General features: G+C 37.2%; 1 protein-coding gene across 1 annotated transcript in view; it reads left to right on the forward strand.

Annotated features, from left to right (window-relative positions):
• The window catches only part of Ascc3 (activating signal cointegrator 1 complex subunit 3), a 293210-nt gene that overhangs the window by 113927 nt on the left and 154527 nt on the right, over positions 1-24756 (forward strand). The window contains exons 14-16 of the mRNA XM_038339034.1: positions 15107-15241; positions 21641-21832; positions 22137-22361. Coding sequence (XP_038194962.1) covers positions 15107-15241; positions 21641-21832; positions 22137-22361 — 552 coding nt within the window. The remainder of the gene's footprint in view (positions 1-15106; positions 15242-21640; positions 21833-22136; positions 22362-24756) is intronic.

Below are 24756 nucleotides of genomic sequence, written 5' to 3' on the forward strand. Positions count from 1 at the left end.
CAAAGAGATTACATCTTCCTCTTAAAAAATTCCATTTGGAGTAAATTAGAATAGAGAAGTCCCATGTTTGGAAGCCATGCTGATACTCTCTGTCCATGCTATCCTATGAGTTTCAGTACCCCAGTCATCTAAACATGTGCATTCATGTACTTAATAGACTTTATGTGAAGCTTTGTCCTAAAAGCATTGACGACAGTAGGAGGCAGTTGTGCTCCACTCAGGCATGTGTGCTGACAGATGGAGAAAACCTTTTCCCGTTGATTGTCAGCATTCCTACTCTGCAAGACTTCAAGCTCTTCTTGGCGACTGGGAAATTAAAAGTTGGCGATTCAGCCTTTAATTTTGATCCATCTGCTCAAACTAATGAGACGTCTCATTTATAAGCTTTTCTTTGTGTTACCAAATGCAAGTACAGCTTTATCATTCCTGTTAATAATTCCCCTCCTCCTGTGTAACTTGCAGAATGGAAAAATAATTGATGCCCGTGGTTCTATTGAGATTGTCTTCTTATACAAACTTTGTTACAATGATAGGAAGACAATTAGGAACTTTCTCTAATTATAGCATATTGAACTTTTCGAAACAAACTTTGAAAAGGAAATAAGATCCTTATTTAGTAGCTTCTTATCTAAAAATCTGCCTCCCATTTGATTTGAAAAGATTTGGTTAAAGAGAACTCAAGAACTTCAGCCTTGTTAAAATTAAACACCAATCCTTACTATATTATTTTCTTTTTCCTTGTTGTTCACTAATGGTTTTATTTCAAGATTTAAAAAAATCCCTTAAAATTGGCTAATGACTAGATGAATTTCCTCTCTGAAGAGTATGATTTTGATATATGTGTGTGTGCGTGTGTGTGTGTTCTTGTCTGTGTGCCTGTGACCACAGAGATTGACATCAGGGTTTTTTTTCAATTGTTCTCCACAGTATTCATTGTGACCTTGGAGTTAAAATTTGTCTAGTTTTCCTGTTCAGGGATAATCCTTCACTGTCTACCCCAGCTGGGAAAATATGCACTTAATGCCTCACTTTTTGCATGTATGCCTCCTACCCAGCTGACTGAGCAACTCCTGAATCTTTATTTATTAACATTGGTTCTCAGGTGTGTTCATATACAATCAAAACAAATTCTGTTGTACTAACTTTCATAATGGAAATTAGCAATGCCTATTTTGCCTATGAAAATTTTTATTTTTTGTATGCAAGCATCTCTGATTCTTGGTAACTTTTAGCCACATCAAATTCATTTAATGACTTATGTATACTTTTGAATCCTGCATTTTTTGTTCCCCCTGACATTATGAGGTGTTACCCTAAAGGCATATGTAGGTATGACTCTTAAAGATGCTTTTTTTAGTGTGAGTATAAATATTAAAGATATTTCTCCTTCATCTATACTACAAAAGATGGCTCTTCCAAAAAAAAAGTCTAATTTGGGACTGTAAGAAAGTCTGAAGAAACTATTTCCTCTACTTGTGATCACTATCCCAATCTCCAGTCCTGGTGAGTCTTACATAAAATTGAAATTTCCTTATTCTCCAATTTCTAAGTAAAGTATTTAGTACTTATAGAGTCTGTAACTTGTTCTGTATTTGCAGTACAGTTGTTGCCTTAGAATTTTTTATTTTCTGTCTATAAGCTACGAATTTCTTTAGTATGCCTTATGCAAGTACTATATACAATAGTTTATAACTTATGCCATATACTCATTTAAATAAATGATATTCTTGTCTAAAAGTAATGAGCACAAGGAATTGAAATTATTCATTTCTCCATTACAGAATTAAATTAGCAGTCACTTAAATAGACTTTTATGGTAAATACCTTGTTGGAAACACATTAGCTTTCTTTCCATTTGTGCCAAATGCCTTGTGATTTAGAATTGAGATCAATATTTAGTTAATATGAAGGCCAAAAGAATATCACACCATAAAAGAAATTTCGAGTATATTATTATGAAAATTTACCTTTACAGCTACGCTTTAATTATAATTTGTTAGTTACATTTTAAACCTTGTAATTGACTCTTTAAAAAACATTGGTTTTCTAGTATCTTCTGTAACATGAGGGCTGGGCTTGTTGGGGTTTCTGTCCTGCCCAGTTCCCACAGCAGGTAAGCCCCAAAGAAAATCACACAGAGGTCTCCCTAAGGTATAAACTGATTGATTGGCCCATTAGCTCAGGCTTTGTATTAGCTCTTATAATTTATATTAGCCCATTATTCTAGTATATGTTAGCCACATGGCTCATTACCTTTTTCAGCGGGGCAGGTCACATCCTGCTTCTTCCTGGTCTGGGCAGGATTGCAGAGAGAGAGCTTCCATCTTCTCAGAATTCTCCTGTTCTCATTGCCCCTCCACTACTTCCCATCTGGTTGTCCCACCTATACTTCCTGCCTGGCTACTGGCCAACAGCGTTTATTTAAAACATAATTGGCAGAATACAATTGTCCCACACCAATCTTCTATTACTATACTAGCTCTGTCAACACTGAAATGTTTGTTTTCAACCCTGAGAAATTCTTGGGTTCAGCCGAGATAAATGGAAGAACAAGTCTGGTTTACTAATTCTTCCTCTGTAGAGTACTATACATTCACCAGTCACTGTGCATTCCTTCCACTGTGGTAATAACAAAATGTCTCTTTACTTTTATTCTAGAAAATGTGTAAAAATCCTTTTATTGACATAAACTTCCAAAATGAAGTTATGTGCAGTGTTAAAAGGGGGTTTTAAATTATATATATATATATATATATATATTGTCCTCTCACATTTTTATTTTGAATATTTTTACATTTCCCTTTTGTTTTGCACAGTTATTAGAAGTAGTTCTCTGTAATCAAAACCAAAGTGGAGTGCAGGATTGACTTTTGGAATGAAAGTACTGAGTATTAATGGTGATTGGTGTTTGTTTTCTGTGCTGTCAAACTGATGACAAACAAACAAGAAACCCTGGTGACATCACTACCACATGTGCCTGATCTGGACAATGATCATTTGTGTTGGTTAAGGCATTCTGATTTTTAGCATTTCAAAGACCAGTACGGGAGGTTATTGCCAAATTTTTACCATACATTCTAGGCATTTAGTAAAATTTTTTTTTGTTGTTGTTGTTTTCTATATGAAAAAAATTCCTTGTGACCATGAAAATAATAAGAGATTATGTAAAGGTTTTGTTTGTTAGAGCTAGAGTCTTTTATAGCTCAGATTGTCTTTGAATATCCAAAGTAGCTAGTCTTTAACTTCTGATTCTTCTGCCATCATCTCTCAAGTTCTGGTTATTACTGTTTATGTGTTGTTTGGCCTTGAACCCAGGACTCCATGCATGCTGCTCAAGCACTATCATCTGAACTACATTACCAGCACTATATAGATTTCAAATGTGGAACTGCCTGCAAATTTCTTTTTTCTTGACCTGTGTATGTATGAACATACATGGTGGGGTATTTATATATGTACTTGAATGTGTATATGAAGCCTGAAGTTGATATCTGGAATCTTCCAAAGGAACTGGAAGATTCTGTCTACCCTATTGATTGAGGCAGAGTCTCTATTGAACCCATATCTCACCAATACAACTAAGCTGTGAAACTTGTTGTGGTATGCACTGTCTCTGACTTTCAAAGCACTGGGTTTAGATGCAGTGGTCGCACCACCTGATATTCATTGGATTCTGGGGACCCAAACTAGGGCCTTCACACTTGCTCAGCAGGGTTTCTAATCATTAAGCAATCTCTCTAGCCTAGAATTCTGATTTTACATTTTTAAAATTGTGGTGGCACACTTTTGTATTTTCAGGTTCTAATGAGGCTAGGATAGGATCCCTTGAATACTAGAATTTTTAGATTAATTTTAGCAATGTAATAAGAATTTTAAAAATGTAAAATCAGAATTCTAGGCTAGAGAGATGGCATTAAGTTTTAAGTTTTTTACAAGCTTTTTGTATTGCTTGTCTTTTATTATATTTGGTAAACCAGTGCCAAACTTGAGAACATAGGGAATTGTTTCTGTTTTCTGTTTTCCTATTCTTAAATTTAGGTCTTTGATCCATCTTGATTGTTTTGTAGTCAGTAAAGAGTATAGTTTTATATTTTTGCATGTGGCCTTGGCTTTTTTTTTTTTTTTGGTACTGTTTATTGAAGAGACTGTTGTTCTTACCACCTGGGAACATTCAAACAAGTAGAAAAAATTGCCCACCCATCTTGGTCAAAAGTGCTATTTCTCTGCATTGATCTGGCATCAGAGTCAGTGGGGATAATGCAACACAGTCAAGTTATGTGTATAAAGTCACAGAACTTATAGATTGAGTATCTCTCTCTCTCTCTCTCTCTCTCTCTCTCTCTCTTTCTCTCTCTATTTATATATGGGAAATTATTGGAATGATAATAGGCTTCAGTTCAACAATGACTAATCATGAATGGAAAGACTAAGAACATAGCAGCTGCTTAGTCCCACGAGGTTGGGTCTTCTGTGTATGCTGGAATCCCAAAGAAGTATGCTCCAAGGCCAATGAGGGAATGAGCTAACAAAGCGAGGGCAAGCAGGCCAAGAAGAAGGAACTTTTTCTTCTTTCATTTTTTTATATAGGCTCCCAGCAGATTAAAGGTGTGTCTTCCAGCCTTAAGACCTTTTGTCTTCTTGCCTCAAGATCCGAAAAAGAAGGTGCCTTCCATTTCTTGATTGTAGTTCATTCCAGAAACAGTCAAGTTGACAACCAAGAATAGCTATTACACTATCAGTGCTTCACACATATAGAAAATCAGCAGAGGAATTTGAGCTTTAGTAATGGATACCAACTTTCCATTACTGGTGGATCCATTGCTGTAGATAATGTTTGGCATTTAGTCTTTTTCCATCCCTTTTGTGATACAGAAAAAGGATGTCGTTCCATCAGAGAAAGGATAAAGTCGTAGGTTTGGCTAGGTTTCATGGCGTATGATTAAACATAACAAAGGAGTTCAAATTGGGCTTGAAAAAAGAAAGATTCCCACATAGGCTGTATGGACTCATTTTTGGTTAAGAAGTACACCAAATGGAAAGCCCATTTTTTTGTCGCTTTCTGAAGGCCAGAAACTTTATATGCAAAGTTACCTTTCTTAAGAAAATGATTGCTAATTTGTCAAAAAATAAAAATCAGGTAGTCTGAGGAATGGCTCAGTGGATAAATGCTTGCTTCATAAGCATAGACACTTGAGTTTGAATCTCCAGAAACCATGTAAAGAGCTGCAGAAAGCAGCACTGATTTGTTCACTTTGTATAAATACAAGTAATTTTTTTCTGTTGTTAGGTGTCTTGTAATGTCGTTAAAATAAAAGTATTAGTTTTCCTGAGAAGATAACATTTATGTACTTTTCTTGCACTATGCCCTTAACTAAAATATCCAGGTAATATGTTGCATTCATTTGAGGAAGTATAAATTTTTTTCGCCATTCTTAGAAAAAGTTCAGCCTTTCATCTTTGATAATTGCTATGGGTTCTTCATGTGTTGCTTATAGTATGTTTTGCCAGTAAGTTGAGGAAATTCTCCATGAAAGAATGTTGGATTTTCTCAGGTGATTTATTTATTCATTCATTGATTCATTTTTATTTATTTTAGCATCAACTTAATCTTGTTTTTTCCTTCTGTTAATGTTGTATATTGCATTGGTAGACTTTCGTATGTTGGTCACCCTTACATTCTGGTATAAATTCTACTTGATCATGATATACAAACCTAATGTTTCTGAATTTAGTGTCTTGTATACTATGGAAAGAATTTTTTACCTGTATTAATAATGGACAACAATAATGTCTATGGAAGATAACATCATTCCAGCCCAAGATTACTTATTTGTAGAGTCTCTTTAATTTTTTCAAAGACTGAGAACAATTCTTCAACATTATTTTGGTTTTTTATTTGATCGTGTATGTGCACACTTGTGCCAGTATATATGTGTTCTTGTGTTTGAGGATGCATTTGTGTATATATATGTAGGTGTATGTGCATGTCCTATACTTATGGAGACCAGAGGAGAATTTTAGTTCCATTCCCCAGATGTGTAATGGTTTGATTGAAAATAGCCCTCATATCCTCATAAATGTGATTAATTGGTTTCCAGTTTGTGAAACTGCTTGGGAAGGTTAGGAATATGGCCTTATTGGAAAGATGTGCCATGAGTGTGGAGTTAATACTTCAGAAGCCTCTTGCCATCCCCAGTGCACTTTCTGCTTCCTGTTTGTGAATCAAGATATGAGCTCTCAGTTGCTGCTCCATTGCTGTGCACACCTGCCTACTGCCATTCTCCCTGCCATGATGGTGAGGGACTCCTATCCCTCTGGAACTGGAGCCCAAATAAACCCTTTCTTCTGTAAGTTGCGTTTTCATGGAGCTTTATCATAGCAATACAAAAGTAACTAATACAAAATGTCACCCACCCTGTTTGGAGACAGAATTTTTTACTGGCGTGGAGCTCACCAAGTAACTAACCTGGATAGCCAGTGAGGTCTAGGATCCGCATAGGGCTCCCACCTAGCATTAGGTTTGTAACTGTGATTTTCTACGTCAGCCTTCTCTATCTGGTCTCTGAACAAATCTACCTAATATTTGACTTCTATATTTTAATTACATAATAGTTTATAAAATGGCTCAACTTGGGTATATCTGACCTTTCTTATAATTAAATTCATATTTTTCATTTTGAGAAAATATCATAGGATTGATGTTCAATTGAGCCGAGTTTCTCATGTTAGAGGCATATATTACCAGAATTTTCCAGTTTTGCTGCTGATTGCTATTATTGCCTGATGTAGGAGTGTTTCTGTCTATCTGCTGTTTCATTGGTGAATTAATAAAGAAACTGCTTGGCCTGATAGGTTAGAACATAGGTGGGTGGAGTAGACAGAACAGGATGCTGGGAGTCAGGCAGATGCCTCGGGCAATTGCCCTGCCTCTCCTCTCTGAGACAGACGTGATGGAGCCAGCCGCCACGTCAGACATGCTGAATCTTTCCCAGTAAGACACCCCTTGTGGTGCTACACAGATTATTAGAAATGGGTTAAGCACGATGTGAGAATTAGATAATAAGAGGCTGAAACTAATGGGCCAGGCAGTGTTTAAATGAATACAGTTTGTGTGTTGTTATTCCAGGTTTTAAGCTAGCCATGCGGGAGCCAGGCAGGACGAAAAGCAGGCCTGCTCTTCTCCTCACTACAATTGCCTGGTTTATGAAATTGCTTCTTTGTAAAGTTACCATTTTATGCTTTGTGACCAACAAGTTAACATATGTTATACTTTGTGACTTAACCCATAAGGTGCCCCAGCTAAGATTTTACTAACTACCTTTAAGATTTTTGCTGTTTTTTTTTTAATTTGTTACCCCTTTTATGCCAATGTGTGTGAGAGAAAACATCTGTCTCCCAGTTCCTCTAGCTGTAACTTCATGGAGTCAGTTTTACTTTGTTTTAAAGCAAAGTATTGTAATCAATTTTTAAACTTGTCTTAGTTTTATTACTGCTATGAATGAGCTCCATGACCAAAAGCAAACTGCAGAAGAATGGGTTTATTTGGCATATGCTTCCATTGGATGACAGGAACTCAAACAGGGTAGGAACCTGGAGGCAGGAGCTGATGCCGTGGAGGGATGCTGTCTGTTTGCTCCCCATGACTTTCTCAGCCTGCTTTCATATAGAACCTAGGATCACCCAACCCAGGGTAGTCCTACCCACAATGAGCTGGCCTGTTCCACATTAATCACTAATTAAGAAAATGTCCTACAAGCTTGCTTGCAGGCTGGACCTAGGGAAGCATTTTCTCAGTTGAGGGTTATCTCTCAAGCATGCCTAATTTCTGTCAAGTTGACTTAATGCTAGCCAATACAAAAGTAATGATTTTATTTTGCTAGTCGGAGCCCTTTCAGGCTGATTTATCTGTCCTTTTGACATGTCCACATAAATCATCCTTTACATCTTTTCTTGGTAAAATAGGATCATCTAGGCAGGCTCATCTGCTTTTCATAGAAGTTGAAATTAACCTTTTCTACAAGTAAGCAGGATGTGACCTGCCCCGCTAAAAAAGGTACTGAGCCATGTGGCTAACATATATAAAAATAATGGGTTAATATATGTTTTAAGAGCTATTACAAAGCCTGGTAATGGGCCAATCAGTCTTATAACTTATGGATACCTCTGTGTGATTTTCTCTGGGACATAACAGCTGCAGGAACTGGGCAGAACTGAAACCCCAACAAGCCGGCCCTCATGTTAAAGATTTATTTATTTTTATTTTGTGTGCATGATTGTTTTCCTTGATTGTATGTATGTGCACTGTATGAATGGTACTTGTGGAGGCCCTTAGAGGGTTTCTGGAGTTACATGTGGTTGCTGGAAATAGTACCTGGGTTCTCTAGAAAAGCAGCCAGTGCTCTTAATTGCTGAGTAATATCCAGTCCCCTAAATATTTTAAAATAGGTTCTTAGAAAGGAGTAAAACTTTTAAAATGATTATTTGGTTGATTTATATGCAAAAATATCTTCAAAACATGGAGAGGAATGAGATAGTTGGACTTTTAACATTTTGTCTAAAAAGAAATACAGCTTCGAACAGTTCCTTTTCATCAGAAGAGTTCCTTCAATATCTTACTTTTAGATTTTTCCAAGGTTCTCAGAGATGCCACCTCCAGGGTTGGTGCCTCTGGTCTGCTAAAGTGAAGAGTGGGAAAGCTGCTTGCTCCCTTTCAAGGGGGAAAAGATAGATTTGTATCTATCCAGTCCACTTCAGTTGCTTTGTTATATTCCTGTTTTGCTTTTCTATTGTGTATTGGATTGCAACAAAAGACTTTGTTAAAGAGATGAATTCTATAAGCAAAACACTTTAAAACTTTTTAGACACAATAGGACAGTTGCATATAGAACTGCAGAGCGTTTATGACAATATTTATAAGGCCTGTTGTGCAAACTCAAGACTGAGTAAACCTGTGCATGGAGCTGGGGAGATGGGCATGATGTACCCTTGTAGCTGGAGACCTGTTAGCAATTGATGGCTGCTGGGAGAAGATAAATTAGACTTCCTTAAGGCTGTGACCCCTGCTTGGTCAACCATCTGCTAGTGAGGACCCTAATCCTGAGAGTATTTGTGGAGCACAAATTCAGTTTTAAAGAAACAGCTTGAGGCCAGGTAGAAAGGGAGGTAGGGTAAATCTTGTGAGAGTCGTGAGGAGTACGGATATGATCAAACTATAGTGTATGAGATTTTCAAAGAATAAAATATTTAAAAGGATGTTTCAAAGCTATTGTTTAACTGGTAAAGGATTAGTAGTTTGTGTCCTATGGTAGTACCATGTGGACTTTCAATTGAACTTTTCTTATAAAGATATGATTTTGTCTCCTTTTTTATATTTTTTTTCTGTCTTCATTTATTAATGGAACATTATTGTGCTATTTTGTTATTCTAATCTGATAAGCGAATTTAACAGACAGTATTTGGAAATTGTAAAGTAAAGCCAGTTCAGATCCCAGGTGCTCTGTAACTGAGACCAGATCTTTATTCTTTCTACTTGACTCCTTTACAGTTTTTTCCCCTCTGCAAGGGGAGGGGTTGCCTTGAAAGAGAAGAGAGTTCAGATAATATGCTTGTGAAATACAACTGAAAAAAACCTGTGGCCCCAGGAAGTAACTGCAGCATTTCTATAATGTTAAGTGACAGAGATTTTTTTTAATGCAATTATTTGTAAAAGTGTGTGATCTTTTGTGTCTTAAGATTTTAACTTTAAGATTGGATTCCATTATATGCTTTTTACTTTTGAAGGTGTGTGTGTCTCCAAGGAGTCCAGAGAAAGGCATTAGATCCCCCAGATCTAGATTTACAGGCAATCATCCACTGCCCCAAGTGGGTGCTCGGAACTGATATGGGAAGAAAAACTTGGTAACCATTCAGCCATCTCTCCAGTCCCTATTATGTGGTTTCTAAATTTTCCAATTAGTTCCTCCTTGAATTTAAAGAGAGTGTCTTGCTTGAATGCATACTTTTGTGTTTAGAGAATTAAGCTTACCAGCAATATACTGTCAAAACCATCATTAGGAAAATGCTCTGAGAGCTTCTTTCAGGAGAATTCACACTGGAGAGCTGATAGTGCTCAATCACTGAAGTGAGATTTATCTCCTGTTGCCTCCAAGAGCAGAATCAGCATTGTTGCCAATGAGTAGAACCTGTAGTAGTGAATGCAACGAAACCTATGTAAAACACTAAACCTTTTCCTGTACATGAATGTAACACTACATTTTGAATGCCAAGCTTCTTCCTAGTACTTAGAACCTGTTACTTTATTGTGTCTCTACAGCACTCTTGCAAAATTTACTCATATTACAAAGGCAGTGGCCAGTAATCTTGCCCAAGTAGATGTAGCATAAAAATGTTGTCGTACTTCAAATATAATATGCTTCTTCATCAGTTCATAGCAAAAGCAACTGCTTATATTCAGTTGAATCTCAAATAAAAATTTGGCAAGTCAATCTACATTGTCAAATATTTTCAAAAATGTTTCTTCAATAAATCTGTAAAATGATTATGAACAACTAAAATTAATGTTCTTGATTATGTCAATTTTTGCTGATGACTTTGAAGTAAAGTATGAAACATCATTGGCCATGTACTAGTCTGTGTAGAGTGATATTCATAGACTCCAAATGTTAGTTGATGGCATCAACATGACAAAGCTGTGATGTGGGATTTCCCTCTTTATGCTGTGATTACCATTGATTAATAAAGAAAACTGCTCTGGACCTGTAACAGGGCAGAAGTTAGTTAGGCATAGAAAGCTAGTCTGAATGCTGGGAGAAAGAAGCGTGGAGTCAAAGAGAAGCCATGGAGCCTCTGCTGGAGACAGACAGATGAAACTTTACCTGGGAAGCCACAGCCACGTGGCGATATACAGATTAATAAAAATGGATTAAATTAAGATGTAAGAGCCAATAAGAAGCTAGAGCTAATGGGCCAAGCAGTGATTTAATTAATACAGTTTCTGTGTGGTTATTCCGGGGCTAAGCAACTGGTAACTAACTAGTGGCCTCCTTCAACAAAGCTGCAGCTAGAGGAAGAAGTTGAATCCATTAAGGAGGAACCGCTGTTCTTGAAGAAGAATCACAAGGAGGAAGTCAAAGAACTGGAAGCCCAGATTGCCAGTTCCAGATTGATCATGCAACTGGGTGCCCCCAAATCTCAGGACATCAGCAAGATCTTGCCAAACATCCAGACCCAGTAGTATGAGAAGCTTCCTCAGAAGAACAAACCATGAGGAACTGGACAAGTACTAAGCCCAACAGATTGAGGCAAGCACCATAGTGGTCACTACCTAGTCTGCTGAAATCAGACACTAAGACCACACTCCTGAAGCTGAGAAACACCTTCCAGGCCATAGAGACTGGCATGCAGTCCACGAAAAAGTCAGGTCAGTTTGCAGTACAGCCTTGAGGACATGGTAGCTTGATAAAACATGCAGATGGAGCAGCTCAGTGGGTTCCTTCTCCAGCTGGATTCAGAGCTGGCACAACCTTTGGTAGAGAGGCAGTGCCAGACCAGGAATACAACACCTTGCTGAATATCAGTCAAGTTTAACACTGAGAATACCACCTGCCACAACTTGCAGGCAGGTGGGGAAGACTTGAGTCTTGATGTCCTGGACTGCGGCAATTCCATGCAAACTATCCAGAGGACAAACACCTTCAAGGATATGGATGGCAAAATGGTGTACCATACCACTGACACCAAGTTTTGAGGTACTGAGGCTAAAAAGGAAGGTACCCCTGGGACTAAGGGACCAATAAAAGTTGAGAGGTCACTAGAAAAAATAATAATGGTAGTAATAAATTAACAGAATTAGCAAGCCATAAAATCAAGTATGTTTATAGAGACCCAGGACCTTGTAATAACTTCTGTTGAAGCCTCTAGACAGAAAGTGCTTATAAGAAAAAGAAGTATTCTTTAATAGAAGAATTCTAAAGAAAAGAAGAAAAAGGAATCAGTAAAAGACACAGTAACCATTATATATATAAAGAACGACATACATTTTTAGGAGCATTTGACATGTTTGCTGTTAATTTTGGAGAATTTGAATAAAATTGGCCATGATTCACTTAAAAAAAAAAAAAAGAAAAGAAAAAGAAGTATGTTTTACTGAACAAAACATGATAGGTTCATAGTAAAAAGAAATTGTTACTTTAAATTGTAACTAGTACTTGTCTTGCGTTGTCTTGGCTGCACTAAAAAGTTTTACAGTGATAAGTTATACCAAAATTATGTAATTATTTGAATCATATTTTGTGTTTCATTATGTTCTGCCTTCTGTTGCTTTTTTATAATAAAGCTTTGAATCATGCAGAATGAAAATGTCATTTTGTAAAATGCTGACTCATAAGAAAATTCATCTTGAGGCTACACTAGTTAAATAAAATACTGATCTTAGTGTGAAGATGGACTTTTATTTTCAACAATGGATATGGATTTGTGTTAACATTTTCCTATTAACTCACAATGTTGATTTTTCTTTTCTGTGAACTCACTGAGATTTTTTTCTTTGCCCTCTGAGGAAATTCTGAATTTCTCTAGATTTTGTGTTGAACTTTTCTTTGTATGTATTCTGAAAGACTGCTAGTTTATTATTTGTATCTTTTCAATTTTGTGAATGATTGATAGATTTTTCTCCAGTGTGCATATAAATCACCACCACAAATATCTGTTTTCTGCTACTGTTCCATTTTCATTACCAAAGCATTCAAGGTAATCAAATTTAAAAGAGGAAGTTTTTATTTTTGCCTTGTGATTTTAACATATATTAAGTAGGTATGGTTACTTCTGTGTTTTTGGTCTGTGTTTGGTAGGAATGGTTATTTCTGATACCGTGGTAACACAGAAGAACATCTCATTAGTGAGTGGATGGTAAATCAAAAGCGTTGACTTCATGTTGGTTGGGAAGCAAAAAGAAAAGAGAGAGGACCAGAGTCCGACTTTCCCCTGTGAGGATGTGCTCTGTGACCTAACTGCTCCATTGGCCACACCTTTCACAGTGTTGGTCACCAGGCAGTATTACCAAACTGCAGACTGATCGCTTATCTTAGAGGCCTTTGGGTAATGTTTAAGATCAAAACGATAGCATTCCTCCTCCAGAACCCTATGGCTCTTACCCACATCCTCATGCAAAATGTGTTCTGTCTTAATAAACCAAAATGTTTAACCATTCATGCATTGCTCAAAAGTCCATGTCCAAATTCTCCAACTTCCAAGCAAAACTCAGTCACACATGCTTGTAACATTTAAAAATGCTATAACTCCAAAATATAATCATAATTCTCTCATATGAAAAGCAAAGAATGGAAACATAAGGAGGGATGAAACTATGATACAAATCATATCAATTTTTATATAGATAGATGATTTTTCTCAAATTTATATGCTGTGAATAAAAACAATCATATTTTCAAGAGCAAAATGTACAAATTGTGCTCCAAGTACATGGATCTATAATGAATTAGTCATGTTGCTGATTTACCTTGCTTTATCCTGTATTTTTTTTTTAACGTTGGCTAATTCAGAAATTGTAGTAGGAGGCAGCTTGTTCATTCCCGGTCGCCCAGACTCCCGAAATAATAACTCAGAAACTATGCCATTTGAATTACTTCTTGGCCAACAGCTTAAGCATATTTTTTTATTTTCTTATTATTATTAAAAATTTCTGCCTCCTCCCCACCTCCCATTTTCCTTCCCTTTCCTCCACTCCCCTCCCCCTCCCTCTCCAGTCCAAGGAGCAGTCAGGGTTCTCTGCCCTGCGGGAAATCCAAGGTCCAACCCACACCATCTAGGACCAGGAAGGTGTGCCTTTAAACAGACTAGGCTCCCCAAAAGCCAGTACAATCAGTAGGATCAAAACCCAGTGCCATTGTTCTTGGCTTCTCAGTCAGCCTTCATTGTCCGCCACGTTCAGAGAATCTGGTTTGATCCCATGTTTTTTCAGTCCAGGTCGCGCTGGCCTTGGTGAGCTCCCATTACCAGCCCCGCGGTTTCAGTGGGTGGGCGCACTCCTTGCGGTCCTGACTTCCTTGCTCATGTTCTCCCTCCTTCAGCTCCTCATTTGGGCCTTGGGAGCTCAGTCCTGCACTCCAGTGTGGGTCTCTGTCTCTATCTCCATCCATCACCAGATGAAGCTTCTATGGTGATATGCAAGATATTCATCAGTATGGCTATAGGAAAGGGCCATTTCAGGCTCCCTCTCCTCAGCTGCCCAAGGAACTAGCTGTGGACATCTCCATGGATACCTGGGACCCCCTCTAGAGTGAAGTCTTTTGCTAGCCCTAAAATGGCTTCCTTAATTAAGATATCTTCTTCCCTGCACCCCTATCCACCCTTCCTCCATCCCAACCATCCCATTCCCCCAGGGTCTCCCCATCCTCCCCTCCTCACTTTTCTATCCACATCTCCCCATCACCCCTTACTGCCACCCCACCCCCACCCCCAAGATCCCAATTTTTGCCTGGCAATCTAGTCTACTTCCAACTTCCTATGTATAACCCCAGCAGCACAGGCATTAAGGGCAACATTGAATAAATGGGACCTCCTGAAACTGAGAAGCTTCTGTAAAGCAAAGGACACTGTCATTAAGACAAAAAGGCTACCTACTGACTGGGAGAAGATCTTCACCAACCCCGCAACAGACAAAGGTCTGATCTCCAAAATATATAAAGAACTCAAGAAACTAGGCTTAAGCATATTTTTAGCTAGCTCTTAAATCTTTGGTTAACTCATTTCTGTTATTCTGTGTATGGCTGTAGCTTACCAGCAAGGTACCAGCACGTCTATCCCAGGCAGAGGCTCCATGGATTCTCCTGACTCCACCTTCTTTCTCCCAGCATTCAGTTTAGTTTTCCCCACCTAGCTCCACTCTGCCAAGCCATTGGCCAAAAGCAGCTTTTTTTATTCATTAACCAATAAAAAACAACTCTCAGACAGGAGGATTTCCCACACCAAGAAATTGTAGATTTTCTTTGAAAACTTTAATAATCATTTCTATGTGACGATTTCTATGCCAGAATTAATTTAATGTAAAGAATTGAAATGTTAAATAACCTGTTTTCTATCATTTTAGGTTATGGTATTTGTACATGCTCGCAATGCCACTGTTCGGACAGCTATGTCTCTAATAGAAAGAGCAAAAAATAGTGGCCAGATTTCCTATTTTCTGCCTACCCAAGGACCAGAGTATGGACATGCATTAAAACAGGTAAATACCAATGACCTGAGGAACAGAGGAACATGATGTGCCTGCTACACAGGTCTCAATGGAAGATCTATAGTTGTAGATTCTAAGAATTTGATTTTGCATATTTATAAACTTTTGTGACTTGATCTTTTTAAACATTTTTTAAGTAAAGGATTTCATTGGGTTGTTTTTATAAACGTTCTTTGTTTTTATTCATCCCCTTCAACTAAAGATTTTTTTTAAGGCAGGGCCTCACTTATTTTCATGCATGGATATAACTGAAGTGTTTATTTCTACTTTTTCAAGTACAGCTAAGTTGTAAAGCACATTTGCATTCATAAAATAAGTTAACATCTAAAAGGTTTATCATTATTTTTTAAATTGGTAAATTAGAAATTTTTAATATAGTCAGTTTAGCTTCTAACATTAATTTGACAAATATGACCTCATTTAACAAAAAATCTTTAAGAATATAAAGGGATCCTGAAAACAATGTCTTACTACTCCTTGTATGTGCAGAGCTTTCAAATCATGGTCTTACTTGTGTCCTTGTTAGGAAAACAAAGCCTTTGGCTTCCAGACCAGAATCTGCACATCACCCAGATTCCTGGGTAGATTTTGTGCTCCTTACAATTTAAAAATCACTGATCTAGGTAATTTGAATAGCAATAGTATCTTGAGATTTTTTAGCATATTTCACATATGTGTCTGTGTGTGTATATATATATACATATATATATATATAAATTTACTAAAAATTTTAATCAAAACTAGGCAAACTTTGGCCTCATGGTCTAACATATCCCTGGTTCTTAAAGACTTGAAAGCACAACCCGTCTTAACACTTTATTACTTCCAGCTGTTCTCTTGTGCCACAAGAGACTGGATAGTCAGTCATTATAGAAATGGCAAAATACTTTTGTTTCTTAGCTGGAACTGTGTCCTGATCTGAATTTCAACCTATAAAGATAAATTTTCTATTCGTATAAAGTGATTACTTCTAAATGTCTTTGTGATAAGACTGTTTGCTTAATGACTATAATCTCACAAACCTGATGCTATGCAATTTTACATGCTCTAGTTATGCTTATCAAAAGGAACAGAACTGATAGATTGAAAAATTATATATGTGGAGACGGGATTTATTAAAATGGCTTGTAGAACTAAGAGAATGCATCTCTGTAGGAAGGGTGTTTATTAGACTGGCTCATCCAACAATGGCTGTCTACCAATGAAAAGCCCAAGAATGCAGTAGTCGTTCAGTCCACAAGGCTTAATGAGTAGTCGCATTTCACTTGTATTTTAATAAATAAAGCTTGCCTGGGGATCGGGAAAGTAAAACAGCCACACTGGCCAGCCTTACAGATCAGCCAGCAGTGTCATACACCTTTAATCCCAGTAGCTATAATGAAACACACCTTTAATCCACTCTAGTTTCCATAAAAACCTGGTGGTGCATGACTTTGATCCCAGTGGTGCATGCCTTTAATCCCAGCCCTAGAGAGCATTATAAAATGGGAGACAGCTCTCAGACACAGTTTTATTCTAAAATTCCTGGAGGCAGGATTGCCGTTTTGGACTGAAGTCAAGGTGAGAACCAGTGGCTGGCTGCTTTGTTTTTTGGATCTTCAGGTTGAACCCCAATTTCTCTCTCTTAGTTTTTATTAATCCTGATTCATGGATGTCTCAGATAGTCTTCAGTATACACCGGAATCCCAAAGGAGTAGACTTTAATACTACTGAAGTAATGGACTTTCTAGTGAGAGCAAGCAACAAAAAGAGCCAGCTTCCTTCTTTAATGTTCTTTCTGTAGACTGTCAGCTGGATTTGTGACTCAGATTAAAGGTATATCTTCCTGTCTCAAAGATATGGGTCTTCCCACTTTAAATGATTTATTTCAGAAAAAAACAAAAAAGTCCCTCTTAGTTGTACCCAGCATCTTAGTTTTTAATTAATTCTAGATGTAGTCCGTTTTGTATTCTGAAAATGGCAGTGGTTACAGAATCAATACTTATGTAAAAAGTCATGGAATTGAATAACAATAGTGCAAAAACTAGTTTTTTTTTCACCTATTTTAAAAGTAATATTCTTAAGATGTGCATCCTTTGGATTATCGGTACTTCAAGTGTATTGTGAAATAAGATAGACAACAAATGGAAAATTCAGATTCAAAAATTAAAATTTAGGATAAAGAGGCTTGGCATGGTGGCACACACCTTTAATCCCAATATTTGAAAGGCAGAGGTAGACAGATTTGTGGGAGTTCAAGGCAAGCTTGTTTATTATAGGAGTGTCAAACTGCAGTGATACCCTGACTCAAAAATAAAATCTGAAAAGTAAAATTCACCCCAGAATCACCTTACCAGTCTGTGATCAGATGAATGGAATAATAGAAAAGTTTGGTATATATACACAATGGAATCTTTTTCAACCATAAAGAAGAATGAAGTTTCATCATATGTGAGAAAATGAATGTACCTGGAGATCCTCACATTTTTGGTGACTCAAGGTAGTTCAGGACAGATAGTATATTTTCTCTCAATCTTTTACCTTAAATTTTATATACACACAGAAAATCATCAGTGTATATAGATAGGGCATGAAAGTAGAGATGAAATGGTAGAGCTCTGATGTGAGGGTTGCAGGAGAAATGGAAACACAGGAGATGTGGGTGTAAAATAAGCTCAAAATGTATTTGCAAGAAAGGTCTTATAAAATCCAATACTATATATACTGAGAATATATGTCAGTTAACCTATGGCTTGTAAAAAGAAACCAGAAGAACTTAAAAGTGACAATGAGCAACCTACTTCACTCACACTATTGGCATAATTCAACAAGAACTGTGAGTTCAGCATTGTGAATGACAGGGTGGAGTGCACTTTCCTATAATGTGTTTGAGCTATGAATTCATTACATAATTTTAGAAAGAAAATTGATAACTTTAAATGAAATTAAAAACAATACTTTTCAATCCAGTTTCTTTTTTTAATTCTTGGGAATCTGTTCCAAAATAAGAAAAGCAAAATACATAATATATGTTACCTCCTTAGTATTGGGTACAAAACAGATGTCTACAAAAATGGAATGCTTGAGAATATTTTCCCAGGTATGTCATGAAGTGCCATCTAAACAGTAAGGATGTGCTGAGTCAACTCCATATCTGCTTGCTACCTGGAGAGAATTCTTACCGCAGTTACATGCTTCCTGTGTTGTTACATCCTGTGTCATCAGTGTCCTAAGTAAACTATGGTTCATCACAGGATTCTATATTGAGAGCAACCACGTCTGGTTATTTCGGTGCAGGCCATCCAGATGTGGGCCTCAGCAGAAGCAGGCAACTATTCTGCACCACAGTTGTGCAGCTCTGAGTGCCTACTTTTGAATGATAGAGAAGTGGAGCAGGTTATGTGACCTATCTCTTATTTTGGCTGCTGAAAGAACTCTGTTCTCTCTTAGCAAATACTCTAGTCTGTTATTCATGAGAGTTGCTTCAAGAAATTTAACAATAGTATCTCAGCTCTAAAAAGAAGGCAGTGTGATTGAAGTATAACACATTCATTACTTGGCATCTCTGTAACCAGATACCTGACAGAAATAACTTGGAGGAGGAAAGATATATTTCAGCTCAGTTTAGAGGAGTTGCAGTGCATCATAATGGAGAAGACATCAAGAGAGTTCAAAGCAACAAGAATCTATAGTTGAAATTCTTCACATGGCAGTGGCCTGAACCAGGGGGTCAAGTCATTGATCTTAAACAGTCCAATGACTGGCTGCATACAGGCTGAAGGCTCCACCTCCTAAAGTCTCTATACCTTTGAATAGTGTCAACAAATGTTGTCCAAGGACTCTGAACATGGCCTTTGGCGGACATTGCAAATTCAAAACATAAATATGTAGTTAATCATCAAGTATGCTATGTTTTTTACAGGCTAACTGTACTTCACAAAAATAATAAGAGTGTGTCCTCATTGAAACATGAAAAGGATAATCTTTTGTTAGATGTCTGTTTATTTTGATTCAGAACCTTCTCTCTCTCTCTCTCCTCTCTCTCTCTCTCTCTCTCTCTCTCTCTCTCTCTCTCTCTCTCTCTCTCTCTCTCTCTCTCATTTTGCCTACCAACTACAGTTTGCCCTCCCTCTCTTCCTCCTCCTGCCACCTTTCCCCCTACCTCATCTACTCCTCAGAGAGTGTAAGGCCTCTCATGTAAGGCCTCTCATGGGGAGTCTACTAAGTCTGGCATATCAAGTTGAGGCAGGATCAAGCCTCTCCTCACTGCATAAAGGCCAAGCAAGGTATCCCACTACAGAAAATGGACTCCAAAAAAACAGTTCATTCACCTGGGATAAATCCTGGTCCTGCTGCCAAGGGTCCCACCAAGAGACCTAGCCACAGAACTGTCACCTACATTCAGCGGACCTGGTTTGGTCCTATGCATGCTCCCCAGCTGTCAGACCAGAGGCCATGAGATCCCACTAAGTCAGGTCAGCTGTCTTAGTGGGTTTCCCCATCATAATACTCTCCCCACCCCTTGTTCATATAATTCCTCCTCCCTCTCTTTGACTGGACTCTAGGAGCTCAGTCCAGTGCTTGACTGTGGAGTTCTGCATCTCCTTCCATCAGTTACTAGATACAGGTTTCATGAAGAAAAATAGGGTAGTCACTAATCTGATTATAGGGCAACACCAGTTCAGGTACCCTCTTCACTATTGCTAGGAGTCTTAGAGTAATTCTTGTGGACTCTGGGAATTTTCCTAGCATCAGGTTTCTCCCTAAGCCCATAATGACGCCCTCTATCAGAATGTCTGTTTCATTGCTCTTCCTTTCTATCCCACTCTAGCCCTTGCAGCCACCAGTTTACCTATGAGATCTTATCTATTTCCCCTTCCTAGGTTGATCCATACTTGCCCCTCTTAGCGTCCTCCTTTTAGGACTATGGTTTTGATTGGGACTCCTTAAAAAATCTACAGGTTGTCATTTATTTTGTTGGCCACTAGATGGTGGAGTTTACTAATTTATTATACTCAACCTACTTGAAGTTGAATTTATAAAATGTTATTTTCTTTAGTTGATTGCTTAGAAATTAATAAAATTAGGTGACCCAAGATGCAGACAGTTTGACAAGTTCTAGACCAGAACCCCAACCCCTGAGCTCCCATTCCCTGCCATATCTATATGTAGGGAACAAATAGTCAAAAAGATGCTATTTTTGATAATGAGATTTTTTTCCCATAGCACTGATAAATAAATACATGATATAATACTCCTAAAGAAGCCTTTATTATTGAACAACTTTTAAAAGTATTACAACAACATCTTCGATTGTGTAGAAATATTTCTTTAGTGAGTCACTTCAGTGAGTTATAAAGTTTTTTATTGTAAAACTTATGATCCCAGAAGTTCAAACCAGTCCAAAGAACAGATACCATCAGGGAATTTAGTCTGTTCAAAGTAGTTGTAAGGTTGTGGAGAGATGTGGTCAAAACCTTCCACCAAAGCTCAGCATGAACACAGCTGTAGGTGACCACTGTTGGGTTTCTGCGCTCATTGCTTATAGAAGACTAAGGGAATCAGTAGGCATCTCAGTAAAGTCTTCTAGATTGTGTGTCTAGAATGGAAAGTATAAATGTAGGATACATCCTTCAGAAGAGACTCAGAAAATGCTGACTTGTGTGGCTTGTGTCAGCAAGTAAAGGTAGCACTTAAGATGAAATGCTGCAGAGCTTTGGATTTTGACCACTCCAGATTTACTCTTAAAGAGGTGAGGTACAGATGCATGTAGTAGAAGGCTGCTTGTTCATTCCCGGCTGCCCAGACCATGAAATAATCACTCAGAAGCTATATTATTTAAATTACTGTTTGACCAATAGCTTAATCATATTACTAGCTAGCTCTTGCATCTAGAATTAACCCATTTCCATTATTTTATATTTTGCCACAAGGCTCGTGGCCTACCAGCAATGTTCCAGCTGGCAGCTACATGGCATCTTTTGACTCTAACTTCTTTCTCCCAGCATTCAGTTTAGTTTCCCCACCTAGCTCTACTCTTCCCTGTCACAGGCCAATGCAGTGTCTTTATTTGTTAACCAATAAAAGCAACACATGTACAGAAGGAATTTCCACACCAGATGTGTTTAATTTTAGTCAAGTATTTTGGAAGTGTACAAAAAAAACTGTATAAGACATTAATTTATTACAAGAAGGTACAGCCAGGTCGGATGTTTGTGCCATCCCTTTAAGATAATGTGTCATGTTTTGTAAACTTGTAAGACATATAACAAAATGATTTTTAACCATTACCAAGTTAAGAAACTTCAAAACAATATTTGCTTTCTTTGATAAACTCATTCAACATGCCCAAGAAATAGCAATTGCCATTAAATGCTAAGTAATTATCCTTTTATGTTTTTTAATGTCTAGGTGCAAAAGTCAAGAAATAAGCAAGTGCGAGAATTATTCTTGGATGGCTTTAGCATTCACCATGCAGGAATGCTTCGGCAAGACAGGAATTTGGTTGAAAACTTGTTTTCAAATGGGCATATCAAAGTCCTAATCTGTACAGCCACATTAGCCTGGGGTGTCAATCTTCCTGCGCATGCTGTTATTATTAAGGTAGGAGCTTACCTCCCTTTGCACATGGATTTGTGTGCCTGTTAAAGCAAGCCTCTGAATTGATTTATTTAGAAAAATGTTGTGATTTGTCTGTTTCATTGACTGTGAATAGCATTTTAGCCAGAATTATTTTCTGCAGTAGAAGTCTAGCTTCAATTACAGAATTTAACTCTATCCCAGCTGATGAAGGGATTATTTAAAGTACACTTTTGAGATCTTTCGGTATTTGCCCAATTTCAGGTTCCAGCTCTTCAGGATTATATGTGTGTGCTTATGTAAATTTTATTAACTTTTCCTCATCTAGGGAACACAAATATATGCTGCCAAAAGAGGCTCCTTTGTTGACCTTGGAATTTTAGATGTCATGCAGATATTTGGCCGAGCTGGACGACCACAATTTGACAAATTTGGGGAAGGAATCATTATAACGACACATGATAAACTCAGCCATTACCTCAGTTTACTCACTCAACAAAACCCAATTGAGAGTCAGTTTCTGGAAAGCCTTGCAGATAACCTAAATGCTGAGGTAAGTAAGAGCTCAGAAGGTTGGGGAAAATTGAACTGTTTGTTTATTTGTAATGTCAGGAATATAATGTATGTCAAGAGACAAAATGGGGGCTGGAGAGATGGCTTTGTTGTTAAGGGTGTTTACTGGTCTTACAGAAGACCTGGGTTTGGTACCCAGAACCCATATCAGGCAACTCCTAACTACTTACCTTGAAAGGACAGCCTCAAGGAATCTGATACACTTTTCTGGCCTTTATTAGCATCTGTTTGTACATGTACAAAGCCACACACAGTGCACATACACATATATACACACAAACACATAAAAATTACATCTTTATAAAAAGAGAAAATAATAGGCTAAATGCAGAATGTTGATTAATTCATGGAAGGATAAAATGGAGACATGACTGACAAGTACTTGTTGCTAATACGAGATTTTTCTCTAAGTCAGAATTTCCAAACTAATCTATATAGATTAGGGAAACAAACAGCAATTATAGAAATGTATATTGTATTTTGCGTTTCTAATAAAATTTAGAAGATTTGTAAAGTTACCTTATGTTGTTAGGTCATTTGATAGCTTCGTTATTAACATTTTATATGAAATACATAAAACTGTAATTTTAGCTTGAGTAGCTTTGCATTTGTGATTGTGCAACTTCTATGCTCAAACCTATTTGATCTCAGCAGCCTGGATATCTAACATCTTAGCTGGCAAAGAATATAACCATTTTTAAAAATTTAGAATATATATGTCAAATGTTAACTGTGTTTTCACTGTTTCCTGGCATTTTTAAGTATTGTTGTGATATTCAGCACTTTTCTATGCCAGTTTCCTTTCTTAGCCTGAAGTTCTCCTAATGATTTCGGTAGCTGATATGTAAGCATGAACTAAATGAAGGAACTACTCATAGTCAAAATGTATGCTAGTCTCATACCACATACTTATGAATAGCTTATACAAGTCTGTTACATCCTGCTCCTGTTCTTTATGTTTCCTCTCTAAAGAAGGAAACACAAACTCACTCGGTTCTCTTTGTTAAGAGTAATGGCCAAAGACAGGTCAAAACTCCACAGTGCAGTGGCATCCATAGAGGGGCAAGTATTGCAGAAGAGTACATACAGAAGGAGACAATACATTAGGTGCCAGGCTGCCACAAAAATGATTTTTGTCTGTGAATTCTCTATCGGAGGTCAGAAAGATAGTTAAGTTTGGAGAGGTGTGATTGGAGATTAGAAAAAAGGTATGAGGGGCAGGGAGATTGCCCATGAGTTAAGGCACTTGCCTCAAAACCTAGGACCTGAGTTTGTTCCTCAGAACCCACATGGTAGAAGGAAATAACCAACCACTGGACGTTGTCTTCTGACCTCCATATGTGTGCCGTGACACAAAGTTTGCATGCAGATACACACTAATCTCTGGATGATAGACTACAAGCTTAATATAAAATAAAACCTTTTCGCCCTTCATTGATATTAGCTGGTGATATTTTATCACAACAGTAGCAACCCTAATGAAGACAGATATATTACTTTAATCTTAAAGTTCGTGGAGACTAAATTTAATCACCTTGTCTTTGACCACTATTTAAGTAAAAAACCCACATGCCATTGTAAGTATACAGAGGATACAAACTGAGTCAAACACTGTTCTTACCATTTAGAACAATAGAATAGTGTCAGTAAAGCTAGCTATACCCTGAGAATCAAAGTAAACAAGGCTCCATATGTTCATCATTAACTACTTAATAGATATGCCATTTTCAAAAATGTCACATAACTATGAACATAATTCCATTTATTTATATAAAGGGCATTCATACTTTGAAATTTTTAACTTTTATAATGAGGTATAGTCACTGATAATTCTTGGTCTACTGAAATACATTCTTGTCAAATATTTTGGTAATACAATTTGAATGTAAAATTAAATTTGGTAAAATTGGAAATCAAATATGAATCAACTTATAGCATGAATCTGCTATATTATTAAGGTCTTGGATTTGTGTTCACATCTTTATTAAGATTCAGAATTGGCAATTGTTAATGCAAAGAAAAAACAAGTTAAATGAGAAAAATAATATTGTTTCTATTCATGACTTTGACTTTATAAATATAATTTTTAACTATTTAAACAAATACATTAACTATAATTTAAAGCAAATGTTTTCTGCACATATTTGCTCATTGACACCTAATGAGGTGACTTCATAATCCTAAAGCTGAAAGGTCACAAGTGCATTTTCTGTATCAAGCCACTTGAGTTTGCAATGAGAGAAAAACAAGTGTTTGAAGTTTATTAGTATGTTTTCAGAAGACATCCCTGTGCTTCTACTCTGTTCTAGCAAGCCAGTCTTTAAAGCTAGGGTAATTTTCCTGTATTCTAGCATTCTTGCTCTTCAGAAGAATTC

Source organism: Arvicola amphibius, chromosome 8, assembly GCF_903992535.2.
Source record: "Arvicola amphibius chromosome 8, mArvAmp1.2, whole genome shotgun sequence".
In the NCBI taxonomy this organism is placed as follows: Eukaryota; Metazoa; Chordata; class Mammalia; order Rodentia; family Cricetidae; genus Arvicola; species Arvicola amphibius.